The 17523-nt window shown below is 37.1% G+C and overlaps 1 protein-coding gene across 8 annotated transcripts in view; it reads left to right on the top strand.

The window, feature by feature from the left end:
- The first annotated feature begins 1469 nt into the window (after positions 1-1469).
- Positions 1470-17523, top strand: part of CDC42BPA (CDC42 binding protein kinase alpha) — a 296309-nt gene continuing 280255 nt past the window's right edge. For all 8 annotated transcript variants that reach the window (XM_043923191.1, XM_043923188.1, XM_043923189.1 and 5 more), the window contains exon 1: positions 1470-1650. In XM_043923191.1, the coding sequence (XP_043779126.1) occupies positions 1473-1650 (178 nt within the window). In that variant the 5' untranslated portion in view covers positions 1470-1472. The remainder of the gene's footprint in view (positions 1651-17523) is intronic.

The raw sequence follows: 17523 nt of genomic DNA, 5'->3' as shown, positions 1-17523 counted from the left end.
CAGCCGCCGCGCCCCCGGCCCCCGCCCGCGCGCCCCCCCAGGGCCCCGGCTCGGCTCTGCGCGGCCTCTGGACCGGACCCCGCCGGGCCGGCTGGGCTCGGGCGGGGGCGGGGCGGGGGCGGGGAGGGGAGAGAGGGCGGGCGCGCGCGTGTCGGGGGCGGGGGCGGGGGCGGGGGGCCGCCATATTGGATCTGGACTCGTCGGCCAGCCTCCGCCTGCGTGCGGTGGGCCCTGGAGCTGCCTCGCGGAGCCCAGGGCGCGAGCGCGAGAGAACGGGGAAGGCGGGGGAGGGGTGGAGGGAAAGGAAGGGAGTGGCTGCGAGCCGGGCTGCGGCAGCCTCTGGTCTCCTTACCAGCGGCACCAACCCCTCCTCCTGCGCCTCGGCCGCTTCCCTCCTCGCCGGGGAAAGATGCCCTTAAGCCAGGGGTGTGAAGAAGGGGGAGATCTAGCTGCCGGAGCCGTCCGCGCCCTCGCCGCCGCAGTTGCCGCCGTCCGTGTCCTTTGAATCCAGAAAAGCACCCCCTCGCCAGGGCATCGGGAGCGTCGGCGGGCGGGCGGCCGCGGTGCGGGTGTGGGGGAGACCCGGCTCTCTGCGGGGCGCGGCCCAGGCCGGCGGCCCAGCGACCACCGACATGGAGCGGGCTCGGGCCGCCAAGTAGCCGCCGCTCCCGGAGCCGGGGGCGAGTGCCGCCCGCAGTCAGTCAGGCCCCTAGGAGAAGCGGGGAGAAAAATGAAGAGTTTTCATCGGAATCGGTTGGAAATAGGACTAACTGCAAAGCCTTAAAAAGAAGGACTTCGGAAGGAGAAAGGAGAAGCCTCCTCCAGGGAAGACTTGGCGTGCTCCGAGCCGAGGGGCTGCTTCAGGGACCTCGCCCCCTCCCTTTCCCGCTGGAGAAATTGCCTCTGATGCGTTATCCAAGTGGTGGCTGGGAGGATTTGCAGCAGAATTTTTGGTTTTCCCTCCCCCTTATATACATTCTGGCTTTTTCCTCCCCTTTCGATTTTCCTTCTGCCTGGAAGTGAATTGCTGATACAGATCGGGACTTAATTCATAAATGATGCAGCCGGATTCGTTTCAGGATTCTGTTGCACGAGTTGAATTTTGAATGAAGGAGAAGAGCTTTTTTTTTTTTTCCCCTAAAGAAGTGTTGACTCTTTGGTTCGCTGTACTTTTTAATTATTTTATTTAAATATACGATTTAATTGTATTATTCTTTTAAAAATGTATTAAATATATATTTTATGGTAACTTTCCCTCAAAAATATATGTATATGTGCGGAATTGAAGACGCTTCAGTTAAGTGAGGTTCCTGGCGTGTTGGATGTTGAATTCAGCACCGGCATTGCATGACAGTTATTTGAATAACAAGTGGTTTATTTTTAAACCACACATTTTAACATTTAGGTTTCAGTAATCATAGTCAAAATCGTTTTAGTAATTGAAAGGAAAACCAGCGGAGATTGAAGCAAACATGTCTGGAGAAGTGCGTTTGAGGCAGTTGGAGCAGTTTATTTTGGATGGGCCCGCTCAGACCAATGGGCAGTGCTTCAGTGTGGAAACGTTACTGGATATCCTCATCTGCCTTTACGATGAATGCAATAATTCTCCATTGAGAAGAGAGAAGAACATTCTTGAATACCTAGAATGGGGTAAGTTTGTATTTAAAATAAAAACTCTTTAGCTGGCCATTGTGATTTGTTACAGAGAGCTACCGTGATAAACTCTCTACTCTGTAATAAGTACATAAACATATAATATCTGTTGTGTATGTATTATGTATTTAAATATGTATGTATACACGCCATAAAAGAGTAGACACCAATTCTAGGTTTTTTTTTTTTTTTTCCAGTAGTTTTTGGTAAATATTTTCCCAAGAGTGAAAGCATGGTACTTAGTTGTTGCCTTGATTTAATGTGAAACTTGAGGGGAAGAACTTACGTTGTTTTGGTCAGACAAATTTTGAATAATTCTATGATGGGCGGAAATGGATTATTGCTCACTTTGCCTAAAGCGTGGTGGTCTAACAGGCATTCAAGTGAAAGGTATTTATTAGTGGAAACATTCCTTCTTAGGCTTTGGAAGTCACTCTGGAAATGGGAGGAGGTTTTAAAATATCTTAGGTCAACAGGAACTTGAAGGTGGTCATCACTGGGTTTTATTACATCTCTATATAGTACAAGGCAAGGAAATTACTAAACATGGACTTGCCAAAAATTGTCATGTTTGTAAGATGACATAAATAGTTTAAATTTTTTGTGATAATATTTGCTAGAGAATGGGAGCAACTCCTGCTTGCCTGAGAGTTAGATTCACTCCAAATTTAATTCAGACCTAAACTGGTTCATTTTTTATCTTCATTCTCCGAAATCTAGATGTGATTTAGAAGACGTAGATATTGGAGTAGATCAATGATGAAAACAAATGCTCCATGTGACCTTTAGCTTGAAGTCTTGGTTTAAGTTCTGCTTCCAGTGTTAACTGTGAGCAAGTTCCAACATCCACCAGTTCCCTGTGAGAAGAGTATACATCATCACACATCATACTGTTAATATAGTACATATCAATGCATCTGTATTGGTACACTGACTTTTGAAGGGTATTAGCCAAAGAAGTTATTTTGTACCGATGGTATGAGGATACTTGAATTTGTTGGAAAGTTTTTATACTAAAATGTCTTTGTTCCCAAGTAAAGCTTTATGTTTTTTGAAGCAAAAGTCAGTTGGCGATTATTCCATTTTTTGGACTTGAATTTTCTTAAAATTTCATTTGCCAGGTAAATCACTTATTCAGGATTTCATGCACATAACTTTAGTTATTCAATATGTCAATATCAGGAATTTTCTAGTAACTTAATGTCGTAGGGTTAAATATATATATGTGTGCGTGTATAAGACATGAATTGAATGATTTTAAGGAACAGATTACTAAACTCATACTGGAAATGTAAGAATTTTAAGTCATCTTTCAGGAGCTCACTGTGTTAAGAATGAGACAGTTTTGACTTTGATACTGTATTAGTGAGTATATGTCCTTTAATTTTATATGTAGAGCAAAATATTTTATAAAGCCTGTGTAGTTTTACACTTCATGTTTTAGAAATTTTTTAGTTCTTTTTTTAAAATTTAATGAAAAGATTCTGATACTTTGAGTTAGAATTTCAGTTCTTAAATTATGGTTGCATAGTCTGTGATTATGGTTGTCATTTAATATCTATTCTTTCTCATCTGTAAAATGATGGGAGAACTCTTTGTATGTACCAGTTGTAAATGTAATGTAAAAATTATGATAAAAGAGAAAACTATTCTCAATTGCCTTTTGGTTATTAAGAATTTACATTTATGTTATGAGATATTTTGCTGTATTATCAGAAAATTTTATATACATTTTCCACTAAATATGCTTTCTTGGATCTTGTTTCTTTTATCTGTATTTAAAAAACCTTGTTTGTATATGTTTAATTTAAACCACATAAGCCAAAAGTCAAAGTGTTTGGCCAAATACATTTTATTTTTTATAATATAGTAGATTTTAAAATAATTTCGAAACAGGGACTTTTCACAATTTTAAAGTAAATTGAGTTTTAGTATTATTCTTCATATTTTGTCTTTTAGAAGTCTGGTGTAATGTAACAAAAATAATACATACAGTCTCTTAAGTACACTCCTGTTGTAATAGGAAACAAGGGACTAGAATTTTTAGGATTTATTTTGTAGGCTTTAGAACTTTTGTTGTCGTTACTTAGTTGCTAAGTCGTGTCCAACTCTTTTGGGATCCCATGGACTGTAACCCACCAGGCTCCTCTGTCCATGGGATTTCCCAGGCAAGAATACTGGAGTGAGTTGCCATTCCCTTCTCCAGGGAATCTTCCTGACCCAGGGATCGAACTTGTGTCTCCTGCTTAGCATGCAGATTCTTTACCCCTGAGTCACCTGGGAAGCCAGGCTTTAGGGCTAGGCAGTGTCTATTAAGTCTCAGGCATTTTTAAGTTGGTATTTGAGGTCTTGAAAGTGGAAGGTACCAATCATAGAAGTCTGGGTAAGGAGTAAGAGAAGAATGGAAAAAGCTGTCAAGTACATCATGAGTAGTAGTATTCACTATTTTTAAGTTATTTGAGAAATTGGGTTATTTAACAGTTTAAGTCGCCTCATTTAATTATTGAAATAGATCTGTTGTTCTTCGAGTATGATTTGATTACGCATTTTGGGAAATATTTTATTCTCACTACCTAACATTATATAAAAAGCAGTTAGATTAAGGAAGTTTCCAGATAGTGAATTGGCCTCAGTTTAATTTTTTAACATTATTTATTTGGTCTGTGATGGAGATTGAAAGAGTTTGTTTGTTGGGGTTAAATTTGATAATTTAGATTTGCCTTAAATGATACAGTTCTTAGTTTGAGTTTTAAAAGACCCAATATTTGCAACAGGAGAGCAGTAGTAAATACTCTGTTAATACATGCTGTATATTTGTGTTTGGCTGTCTGTATTAATGAAAGTGTCATCTAGATAATATCTTTATTTTTTTAAAACTTTTTAATTTGTGTTGGGATATAGCAGATTAACAATGTTGTGATAGTTTCAGGTTAACAGCAAAGGAACTGAACCATATGTGTACTTACATCCATTCTCCCCCAAACTATCCTCCCTACACATGCCTTATTTTTAAAAATGGAGTCAGCAAAATTCTGTTTGACTTGCTTCATTTCCATCAATTTCACTTTATTCCTAGTTATGACCCGTTTCATATTTATATTGATAATGTTTTGTTCATTACCGCATCATGACAGTGAGAAAACTTGACAGTCCAAAGTCATATTTTGTTTTTGGATAGCACTCCTTGCATTTGGAGCTAATGGCCTCAGGGAGGAAGTAAGTAGAGTTCTAGAGAGGAAGAGGGGATTAAGCCATTGAACAATAGAGCAAGGGGATAAGAGTGCTTTTATACCTTAATGCCATAGATCACTGTCAAATTTATATTTTCAAGTTATGTACAGTAAGATTTGAAAGATTATGTTTTGTCCTTATTTTATGTCAAAATGATTTGTTTTATATGTTTTGTTTATACAATAATGGTTTTGATGTCAGTAGTGTAACTACAGTAGAGTTGTAAAAATAGCTTTTACATTATAAGCTAATTTGCTGGTAGTGACTAAATGAATATGTTATTCATTAAATTGGCTGTCCTCTACTTTGAAATGGAAAGTTAAAATTTTAGGAAATTCTGAATCAAGTTGTTTAAAAATAGGGGAAAGATAATATTACTCAAATAAAAAAAAAGCTAGACTGTATGTGGCTAACTGTATTTTGATGCTTTCTGAATATTGGAGTTTACAATATTTTGTTTAAATTATCCTTTAACAACAGTGATTTTATAGTTTATTCAGTGTATGCACACGCACACAAAATAGCCTGAATGGTTAATAAACTTGTCACTAGAGTACATCAGTAAGTACTGTGATTTAAACTTTTCATTTTACTAGAGTAGTTTTAAAGCTTATTCACATTTTTTGCTCTGTAGGTCTGTTAAGGGAGGTGATGATGGCCTAATTACACAAATCTGAATCTTTTCTTTGTTTTTCACTTACACTGTTCTTCATTGTTAGCTTTTCCTAAGTAGAGTTTATTAATCATACCAAATTATCAAAAAGTTCATGTAATACACATAATTAGGTTTATTTAAGTCCTCAACTAGGATCATCATAAATGTCACCAAAAATATATGTTGGGTAGTTTCCTTTATACTAGTCACCTAATAATTTAGTCTCTTCTTAGAGTGAAAATAAGTACAATTATTTGATCTCACACAATGCTGGCACATGATAGAAGCATGTTCTTAGGTGGTGGCTATTATATTTCCATTTCTCTTCTATTTCTTTTTAAAAGGCTATATTGCTCAATGGGTGAGAACAGGGATGTCAAGAATAACTAATAATTTTAGGAACTTATTTCATATGAAAATATAGGACATACCTAAGCACAGTGGTGTAAACACAAATAGCATAATATGTTGGAAATTTTATGAAATAATTTCGGAAATTTTATGAAATAATTCCTGGGACTTGACTAAGATAGTAAGCCCAGGCTATTTTAAAGTAAAAGAACTGAGCTTGTTGCAAATTAATATTTGATTGTACTCCTCTTCTATGGTAGTAAAAAAAAATTCTTCCAAAACCTTTTCTCTTCATGTTCACTTATTGCCAGTATATTGTATATATTGCTGATTTCATCCTATTGGTTTTGATAGGTTTTAGAATCAGTTTACTAAGTCCAGCTAGCATTTAAAAAATTAAATAGAATAAAAAATACTAAGTAGTCATGTGTTGGAAGAATAACTATTGTTATACAGAATTCCTGTGTTTTCTTGTATATTTTACTGAAGATTGGAATGAGCAGAGTTAGAATTCTAGGGTAGATGATACTAAAGCATGTTGGCTGTTTAACAGTGAAAAGATTATGGACATAGTTACCCTTTTCAAAAAGCACACATGTTTAAATTAGGGACAGACTGAAGAATTTAAAGAAAAGGAACTTAGATAGGGATAAGATACTTGGAAGGAGGGAGGGAGAATAGGAGAGAGGAAAAATGAGATAATGAGCATGAATATACTGTTTTCCTGGGTTGCTACTTCAGGCTGATTTGTGAATAACTGGGTACTTTTAATTGAGAAATTAATGGACAAGTGGATTCACTCATTTGTTTTGTCTTTGATGGTTCATTTCTTTTCTTTTCACATTTTTCCTTCTCTGACTTGGGGTTCCTGGATGTTGACTTCCACTGACTGTAAAGTTGTATAACTTGTCAAACATGAGGGATATGACCTACAGATTTTGGTTGTGGTTTTTGTTTATGTCTTCCCATTACTCCAGATGTGTGTTACAGTAGATACAGGTGAGCAGGGTTTGCTGGTTCCCTTGTTACTCATGGTCTCATCCCTTGTTACTCACAAAACTTCCAGTGAGGTTGCCTTCAAGTTTCAGTAGCTAATATGAAGAATTGCTCAGCAGATTTTGCTGTATCTTGAGTCAAGAACTTCTTTCCATAAAGATCTTTTTTTTTTGAATGACCTGCACTATAAATATAGGTCATCCCAGACATATGAATGACTGTCTTTTGTTATCACTGCATATAAAACTCCTTTCCAGATCCAGGGGATTTCCTTTTCCCCACTTTGATACTGACCAGAGGAACAGAATTGCTTTTCTCAGCTAGTCCTCCATACTTCCCCTCTGCATTGTCCACTTCTTCCAATTAATAGCTATTAGCCTCTATTGGCCAGTACCCCTCCTCCCATTCTAGTGCTTCTTTATCTGCTGCTGTAGGAAAGTAGCACTTTGGCTTTCATCGTTAACGGGAGGCTCAAAGACCTGGCTCTCCACTTTCCAGTCTCACTATTTGCCCATTAATTCTTCCTCACATGAACTGTTCTGTTGGGAGTTAGGGTTTCTTTACTCTGGCCCCCTCCCTAGTTGTTAAGTGGGTTCTGGAAATCTGGGATATCAGTAGGTGCTTTTGGAGGGGAGAAGGTTTATGTGGCTAAATAAATATGGGAAAGTATTTTGAACAAAATTAAACTTTAGAAATATTGTGGGTTATACTGATATTTTTTATGTTTTGGGGAAGATGGATGAAAGCCAGTGTTCCATGGAACACCCTTTGGGAAGTGTTCTTTCACTATGAAGTCATGGTGTCCTTTGTGTCAGAGATAGAAAGAATTAATTTTGAGGGAAAATTTGGAACACTGTATGGTTTGGAGAGAAAATCCAAATCTGAATAAGTTAGATTTTACTTAGTGGTTGTGAACTTTTGTCTCCTGTGTGATAGTCATAAGAACTGAAAGATAAACTTAATCATGGTGGAGTAGGACATGAGTGAGGCTGGTGAGCATTTGCGTCCAGGAAAAGCACCCTGTAAAGTAGAATGAAATATAATAATGAATCAGTGCTGTTAGCGTCTAAAGTCCTAGAAATTACTGATAGGTCTCTATTTATGAGCTTTTCTTGCTCTCATATCAACTTGCTATTTAACTATAGGCATTCACAACAAATTCAGAAGTTCTCACCGTATCTTTTTGCAGCTTTAGTTATTTTCATTACTTTGTGATATTTCAGAGGAAAAGATCATGGACATGCAATTTCAGGATTCATTATAGTTTTAAGTATTCTTTTTTATAAGGTTATAATGTTTTTGCTAAGCTCTTGGTTTCAGACTTTAGGATTAGTGTGGGAACTTTACTGTTATTTGTATCTGTGAAACTATGGGTTTCAAGCACCAGCACCTATTTATGTGTAGTGCAAAGAAGCCAGAATGTACAGTACTTTTATTAAAGAGGAAGCCATATATAATTAGTGCTGTTTCAACACCCTGTGAGCAAGTAGAACTCTGTGATTACTATAAACTTCTATTCTGACTATAGAGTGGTAGATAATACTGGAGAGTAATTTGACTTGATTTTAAAGATAAATAGCTTATAGGATCAATCAGTCTTTTTTCCCACTCACTTCTGTGAGTGGGAAATATATTAATTTTTCTCTTTAGTTCTTCCTCATCAACACTATTCCTCTCAACCCTGATCTAATTAAGTTTGAAAATACCTACTTATGTGGTTGAAAACAATCTTTTAAGAATACATGTGAATTAGTTCAGTCATGCAGTCATTTATTAAATTTTGATTTTTATTTCAAATTGCTTACACATCACTGTAGACTTAATTTACCAAAACAAACCCACTTCTAGTCAGTTTGTTCTATTCATAGTGACAAAAACTTAATTAAATTTAATACTTAGCGTTTCCATGGTGAAGATCTACAGTGGAATACCTCACCCTGAAATATTTCTGTTCTAAACCTATATGCTAAACAATAGCAGGGACTTTGGTTTCAGACTGGCTCCCGTGGTTATGGGCTGGTTGATTTAAGCAAGTTACTTAACTTCTCTAAGTCTGTTTTATCATCAGTGGAAAATTGAGATAATAATAATAGCTTATTCTTCCAAAAGGTTGAAAGTTGGTTTAGAATTTTCTTTTTCTGGTGATTTATAGTTAAATTTTGTTGTCTTTTTTCTCATTCTGTTTTTGAAGTTTCTATTGGGCCTTACGATAAAGGAAGATAAAACACTAGTTTTGAAAGTTTAGGTGAAATGTATAGCTATACAGCGATGTAAATAACTTTATTTTACTGTTGACAAACATAACTTACTGGTAATGTTTTATTGAATTATATTGGCATCAGAGGTGTCTTTCCCTCTGATGTCTGACTATGCCGACAGCATCTTATTCCTTCTCTTAGGATACTTTGCATTGTCACATTTTGTTGTTATTAACAGAACTCTTTTTCAGTAAATATTAAGCTCATGTGTATTTTCATCACCAACAGCAAATATGAAATGCTAGTTATGATTTATTTTTACATTTATAAAGCTCCAACCTGCAAATCAGTGGTAGAGTTCTAGACCTCAACTCAGAAGATGAAAATAATCCTGAAAAATTATTGGTATTCACTTAGAACATTTTGTGGACTAAAGATTATGTAGCACCCATAAATGTGTAAGCACGCATTTATGATAGTAAGCCTGAAGAAAACTCATAGTATACCCTAGTGTTCCCTAAACTGTATTTCATATATAAAGTGTTGAATCTTCTACTAGTAAAATCTTTTATTTGCTTATTTTTTAACTATTAGTATTCCATGGATTTCTTTCCTCACTGATGTATCCTGTTTTATTTCAAAAGGGATTTCTTACAAGTAGTGGTTTATCATCCCCTCCCTTAGCAGTTGACAGTCTATAAGTGTTTAATCAGGGTTTAAAGGAATAAGATAAAATGCAAATAATCTCTAGTTTTTGAAGGTAAGATTTTCTTACATTAAGTGTGTGTTTAACCTTATTTGCACAACATTCAGCATAGTCTGGTGATGATGAGTTGAACACACAAATTAGTTGCATTTTCTTCTGCAACCCCGTTAAAACTACAGTAAAGGAATTTTTAAAACGTCATGAATCTTCAAGGATGAGAAAAATGGGAGGATACTATGAAATATTGGAAGCTGAAAAAGCAGGTAGATGGGTGATAACTGCTGACTTAACACATCTGAGAACATCAAGTCTTAAGTTGTTAATTGTGTAAAGCAGGGCCTATTCCTTTTACTTGGCAGAATCCTCAAAAGTCTTAGATGTTGGTATTGTCAGGAACCTGTGAAAGTTGAGGTAGGGGTGGAACTAAAATGTGGACAATCCATTGAAACTGTTGTGTAAATCGTAGGAGCTCTAGCATCCCTCTCCTCCATGCCAGTTGACTCCTGTCTTTCCTCCCCAAAGACTGGGTGTTCATTTTCAGTAAAACAGAGGTTCTCTGTGTTGAGTGATATTAGGCATAGTTTAGGATTGGCATTTCATACTGAAAACAGGAGAGTAAATACATGTTTATTTACTTTTGCTTGACTACCAGAATGTGGACAACTAGGCCCTTATCACAGAGGCAGGAGGTTAGAGAAGTGTCTCTGGAGCCTCTGAGCAGCTCCAAAATCAAGGATTAAGATATAGATGTATCAGGGATTCCTCAGCAAAGGGCAGAGGTAATCACACTTCAGTGCAGTTCATTATCAGCGGGCTTCACCCAGGGCTTCAGAGCTTTGATTAGCTCTTTCATTTTCTCAAACCTAATAGAAAACCAAGGATTGTCAGATATCTGAAGAAAGCCTGTGAGGAAATAAGTACAATTGCAAATGAACAGAAAAACGGGAGAAAAACACCTTATGTGAAACAGGGTCTGCAGAGAAAGCATAATTTCAAAAAAGCTAACGATATTTTCAGAGATAAGAGAAGGACCATGGAGTAAGTTATGAGTCAGGATGTCCTAAAAAGGAATAAAAGTGAATTAAAAAATCCTTTGAAATTAAACATGTGATAGCTAAAATTAAAACCTCAGTATAAGAACTGGAAGGTAAAGCTGAAGGAGTTTCTTGGAAAATAGAGCAAAAATCACAAAGGAATAGAAGAGAGGAGATAGAAGGAGATAGAAGAGAAGAACACTGGAGGACCAGTTTAAGAGGTGTGAATAATAGGAATTCCAGTTGGGAGGACGGAGGGGAGGAACCTCTAGGAAAATATTCTAGAATTGAAGGACATGAGTTTCTAGACAAAGAGGCCCCACCAAGTACAGCACAAGGGGTGGAAATAGATTCATACCAAGATTTACAGCCAGTTCACTGTGGAATTTCCAGATCTCTGGGGACAAAGACTCAAAAAGTTTCCAAAAAGAAACTAATCAATACAAAGGATCTGGAATCAGAAAGGCTCTAGAATTCTCAGCAGCAACACTGGAAGCTAGAAGATAGTGTTAGTATTCTGAAGGAAAAAGATTTCCAAACTGGAATTCTGTAGCCATCCATATTCTCAATAAGTGTGAAGGTAGGATAAGGACATGTTAAGAGCTGCAGGTCTTCAAAAAAAGTTTGACCTGCAACCCGTGGACTCCCAGTAAGGTAACCCACCATCCAGGTTTACCTGGGACTAGGAAATTTCTTAATATATCGACTTGTGCTGAAACCAGGAGAGACATAGACAAACTGTGATGAGTTGGATGCTCTAGCCCCAACTAAACGAGGGAGGAAATGAAGATGAGAAAATACAGGACATCTCCTAGTAGGAGATCCAGTAGAGGGGAGAGAAGAAAGGATTTCCTAGGATGATGGTGAAGGGAGAATATGGAGTGATTGCATGGAACATAGAGGTCAATCAGCCCAGATAAGAGGCAGCAAAGAAATCTCCCTGAGAGACTTCTTTAGTATCTGATGTAAGTGAATATCTTGAGAGGAGATTCAGAAATCTGGGGAGAGCTTAGAGTTGCTTGGAAAATGAAACAAATGAGAAAGCAATTATTAAGAAAAAAATTTGTGTAGGAAATGGTCACAAATCATGTCGCAGGAATGTAAACCGTGAATATGCATTTAACTAAGGTTATGCTGTAACTGTGTTGGGAGGTTGGTACAGAAAGGGAAAGGCTCTTAGTGAGGGTGAAGGTACTTACTGGGGCCTGGTGGTTTTCTTGAACCTTAATTGGCAATTGAATCTGTGTTTATGAATAACTAAGAAACATGAATACTTAAAAAAATAGTTTTTGAAGAATTATGTAGTCCCTGTTCCTTTAATCCTTCCTCATTAATCTCATTTTCAAATTTTTTTCCAAGTCCTTAACCAAGGACCTCAAAACTGGATACAGTAAATAGATTTAAAATTTATCAGTTTATTTTTGAGCAGATAATCTTTTTTCTTCTTTAGTGATTGCTCTGTTCTTATAGATGGCATTTTATGAATAGTCTTTATTTTAGGAAAAGGTAGGGTAAATTCTATGTAATTACGTTAATGAAGTTACATAAGGCACACATATTACTCAATGTTTATGGAATTGAACACACAACAAAAGAACTCTAGTAGAACAATAAAGACAAACTAAATTATACAAATGATATGAAAGATGGATGAATTGATCACTTCTATAAAGTAGTAAGTGACCAGGTATGACAGCAGACATCAGAATGCTTGTCAGATGCTCAGCTGCAGGATAGCTTTGATTTAAAAATACTCAGCTTCTCTTGTAGGCTTACCTGGTGGCTCAGTGCTTAAGAACCTGCCTGCCAATGCAGGAGATGAAGGTTCGATCCCTGGGTCGGGAAGATGCCCTGGAGGAGAAAATGGCAACCCACTCCAGTGTTCTTGCCTGGAAAATCCCAAGGACAGAGGAGCCTGATGGGCTACAGTCCATGGTGTCACACAGAGTCGGATACAACTGAGCAATTAAGCACACAGCCTCTCTTGAGTCTTCTGAAATTCCTGTTGGACCTTGTAAATGCAAGGAAATGCCTCATATTAAATCAGATTCTTTTTGAAATAAATTTTAATATTCCACAGAGAAAATTTTTTGAAACCTAAATAATTTGAGTTATGCTTTTCATATCTGTTTTATGGCGGGTTTATGAGAAGTTTGTTTCAGGTAGTTGCTGAGCAGTAGGACTAAGTGGGAAACTGGACTGTTTTCTAACTACTCCTGGGTTAGGTTTTCAGGGGATGCTTTCCTTGTTTAATTTGAACTCTAGGATACTTGAAAAACACACTCTAAAACAAATTATTACTGAATTGCTGCTGTGGTCTGAATGTTAGTGTCCCTCCAAAATTCATATGTTAAAATCCAAACCCCTAAAGATGATGGCATTAGGAAGTGAGGCCTTTGTGGAACCTCTCTGGATGGGATTATTCGTTCCTTTATAATGAACGAGGCCCCAGAGAGCTTGCGAACCCTCCCACCATGTGAGGACACAGAAGGCAACTCTGCTGGCACCTTGGTCTTTTAGTTCTAACTTCCAGAATTTAAGAAATAGATCTGTGGTATCTTATTATAGCAGCCCAAAGGACCAAACAGTTATTCAGTACTTGGTTTCCTTACATGAGAGATTATTCTCCTGATTTTTTTGTTGAATGCACTGCTGTTGTTGAAGGTCATTTTTACTGTTTTCCAGACTTATTTTGTTGGTGATTGTATACTTAAAACATTCTGTACTTATTCTTGCATTTCATCTAAAAGGGAAAAAGAAAACATTAAAAATAGTATTGTTGTAAACTAAAATTTAAATCTTAAATTGGTGATCATTTTTCAGTTTCTGGATACAATGCTTTTACTTAGAATAAAAATAATTTAAAGTAGCTCTAACCAGAGTTCCTAGGTAGCAGCGTCCATAGTTTAAAATAGTTACCCAGGGTTAGAATGAAATATTTATAATAACCTAGTATCATTTTGTTTTCAATTAGGTATGCTACAAAAAATAAAATTTCAACCATCCCATTTTTAAAAAACAGAGGTAAAAGGAAATGATGTCATATAGCTGGTATTTGGAAATAATGAAGGAATTTTTCCTCTAGCAATAGTAATACTTCCTTTGTAGCATTATCTAATTTACATTTCAATTCTGAAATATACAAAGATGATTTTTGTAAGAGTATGTAGTTTTTGAAATAGAAATTATTTAGATTTTTAAAAGCCCCAGTACTAAGAATTTTCAGGTAAAGCTGTTTGCACTGATTTTTTTCCCCTAAAATTCTCTGCATGTTACTCAAATTATATTGGAGTCAGAATTTCTCATTTTGAAAGTTTGGAAAACTTTCTGAAAAAATACCAAGAAAATGTTTAGTTCAGTTTACTACTGTCCTTTCACAGAAGGATTTTCACTATGATTAACTGTTTCACCTGGTTTATATCGTGTATACTTTAAAGGTTGTCCATTTCTAAAAGATACTAGCCTCCAAAATGTAAAGGCTAGTATTTACATGCCTTTAAATATGATTCTATTCAAGCATATTGGATACGAACTTTTATAGATGACCAGTGTGTTTAGCTCAGTTTTGTTGCTCAGTCGCGGCTGACTCTTTGTGACCCCATGGACGCAGCATGCCAGACTTCCCTGTCCTTCACTATCTCCTGGAAATTGCTCAAACTTATGTCCATTGAGTTGGTGATGCCATCCAACCATCTTGTCCTCTGTCGACCCCTTTTCCTCCTGCCTTCAACATTTCCCAGCATCAGCATCAAGGTCTTTTCCAATGAGGTGGCTCTTGGCATCAGGTGGCCAAAGTATTGGAGCTTCAGCTTTAGCATCAGTCCTTCCTATGAATATTCCAGGTTGATTTCCTTTAGGATTGCCTGGTTGGATCTCCTTGCTGTCCAAGGGACTCTCAAGAGTCTTCTCCAGTGCCACAGTTCAGAACCATCAATTCTTCGGTGCTCAGCTTTCTTTACAGTCCAACTCTCACTTCCATACGTGACTACTGAAAAAAACCATAGCTTTGACTAGACGGACCTTTGTTGGTAAAGTAATGTCTCTGCTTTTTAATATGCTGTTTAGGTTTGTTATAGCTTTTCTTCCAAGGAAAGCTCAGCTTTGTTTTGATTAATTTTCCTTTTGAGTTTTTAGGGTATAGCAGATATGGCTATATGAATGCCATCTGGTTTATTCACATATTTAGCCAAATTATTAAAACTAGAAAGACGTTATTAGGTTGTTACTTTAGATTATTACTACAAAAATAATACAGTGTGAGTAAAGGCAGTTATAGTGCTTGAATTCTGGTGCTGTTTGATTATAATTTAACTTGTGATTACTTTGTGTTTGTGTATGTGTTTTGGATGTGCTCTAAATGCTCCTTGTTACCAGTGCTTTGGAAATATATTTGAATTTGGAGTCATGGTACAACTCTGGGGAGGGAAGGACCCTTGAAAATTGTAGCTGCCTGAAATTCTTAACTGTACATGAGTGTGTGTGTTTGTGTGTGTGTGTGTGTGTGTGTGTGTGTGTATGTATTTGTTTCTGAGATGGATGAAAAACACAGCAATCTCTCTGTTTTCCCCCATTTTCCTGTCTCCCTTTGTTCCTTTTTTTTTTTTTTTTAACCTTTTTTTTTTTTTTTGGTGGCTAAACATATGTCTGGAGAAGGAAATGGCAACCCATTCCAGTGTTCTTGCCTGGAGAAACCCAGGGACGGGGGAGCGTGGTGGGCTGCCGTCTATGGGGTCGCACAGAGTCGGACACGACTGAAGCGACTTAGCAGCAGCAGCAGCAGCAAACATATGTCAAAATTTCTGTTTTAACCATTTAGAAATGTATAATTCAGTGACATGTTTACAATGTTTTGTAAACATCACAGCTGTCTATTTCTGAAAACTTTCATCACCCCAAACAGAAACTCTGTACTAATGAAGCAATAACTTTCCATTTTCTTCTCCCCTAAGCTCTTGGCAACCTGTAATCTATTTTCTTTCTCTATGAATTTGTCTATTCTGGATGTTTCATAAAAGTTGTATCATACAGTATTTATCCTTTCATATCTGGCTTATTTCACTTAATGTCTTCAAGATTGATCCTTTTTGTAGCATGTATCGGAGTTTCATTTATATTTAAGGCTGAATAATATACCATTGTATGTATATTACCACATTTTTTTAATCTATCCATCTTTCAGTGAACATTTGGGTGGTTTCTAGTTTGTGGCTATCATGAATAATACTGCATCGAACATTGGTATATAGATATGTTTGATTTCCTGTTTTTAATTCTTTTGGACATGTACCCACGAGTGGAATTTCTGGGTCATATGGTAATTCTATGTTTAACATTGTTGAGGAATTGCCAAACTGTTTTCCAAAGCAGTTGTACCATTGTACAGTCCTACCAGCAATGTACTAAGATTTCTATTTCTCTGTATTTTTGTCAACACTTGGTAGCTTAACATTTTTTTATTGTATCCATTCTAGTATGTGTGAAACGGTATCTCACTGTAGTTTTAATTTGCGTTTCCCAAATGATTAGTGGCAGATTTTCATGTGCTTATTGGCCATTTGCATATCTTCTTCAGAGAAGTGTCTGTTCAGGTCATTTGCCAGTATTTTAAATTGAGTTGTTTGTTTTTTTGTTGTTGAGATTGAAAGTTCTTCTGTATTGAAGAAGCTGAAGAGTTCTTCTGTGTGTATTCTGAATATTAAGCTCTTATCAGATATATGACTTGCAAACATTTTCTCCCATTCTGTGCTTTACTTTTTTTTACTCTGTTGATAATTCTTTTTTTTTTTTAATTAAAAAATTTTTTTTTCATTTATTTTTATTAGTTGGAGACTACTTACTTTACAATATTGTAGTGGGTTTTGTCATACATTGACATGAATCAGCCATGGATTTACATGTATTCCCCATCCCGATCCCCCCTCCCACCTCCCTCTCTACCCGATCCCTCTGGGTCTTCCCAGTGCACCAGGTCCAAGCACTTGTCTCATGCATCCAACCTGGGCTGGTGATCTGTTTCACCCTTGATAATATACATGTTTTGATGCTGTTCTCTCAAAACATCCCACCCTCGCCTTCTCCCACAGAGCCCAAAAGTCTGTTCTGTACATCTGTGTCTCTTTTTCTGTTTTGCATATAGGGTTATCATTACCATCTTTCTAAATTCCATATATATGTGTTAGTACACTGTATTGGTCTTTATCTTTCTGGCTTACTTCACTCTGTATAATGGGCTCCAGTTTCATCCATCTCATTACAACTGATTCAAATGAATTGTTTTTAATGGCTGAGTAATATTCCATGGTGTATATGTACCACAGCTTCCTTATCCATTTGTCTGCTGATGGGCATCTAGGTTGCTTCCATGTCCTGGCTATTATAAACAGTGCTGCGATGAACATTGGGGTGAATGTGTCTCTTTCAGATCTGGTTTCCTCCGTGTGTATGCCCAGAAGTGGTATTGCTGGGTCATATGGCAGTTCTATTTCCAGTTTTTTAAGAAATCTCTACACTGTTTTCCTTAGCGGCTGTACTAGTTTGCATTCCCACCAACAGTGTAAGAGGGTTCCCTTTTCTCCACACCCTCTCCAGCATTTATTGCTTGTAGACTTTTGGATAGCAGCCATCCTGACTGGCGTGTAATGGTACCTCACTGTGGTTTTGATTTGCATTTCTCTGATAATGAGTGATGTTGAGCTTCTT

This window comes from Cervus elaphus, chromosome 14, assembly GCF_910594005.1.
Source record: "Cervus elaphus chromosome 14, mCerEla1.1, whole genome shotgun sequence".
NCBI lineage: Eukaryota > Metazoa > Chordata > Mammalia > Artiodactyla > Cervidae > Cervus > Cervus elaphus.
This window is presented reverse-complemented; position numbering and strand designations above follow the sequence as displayed.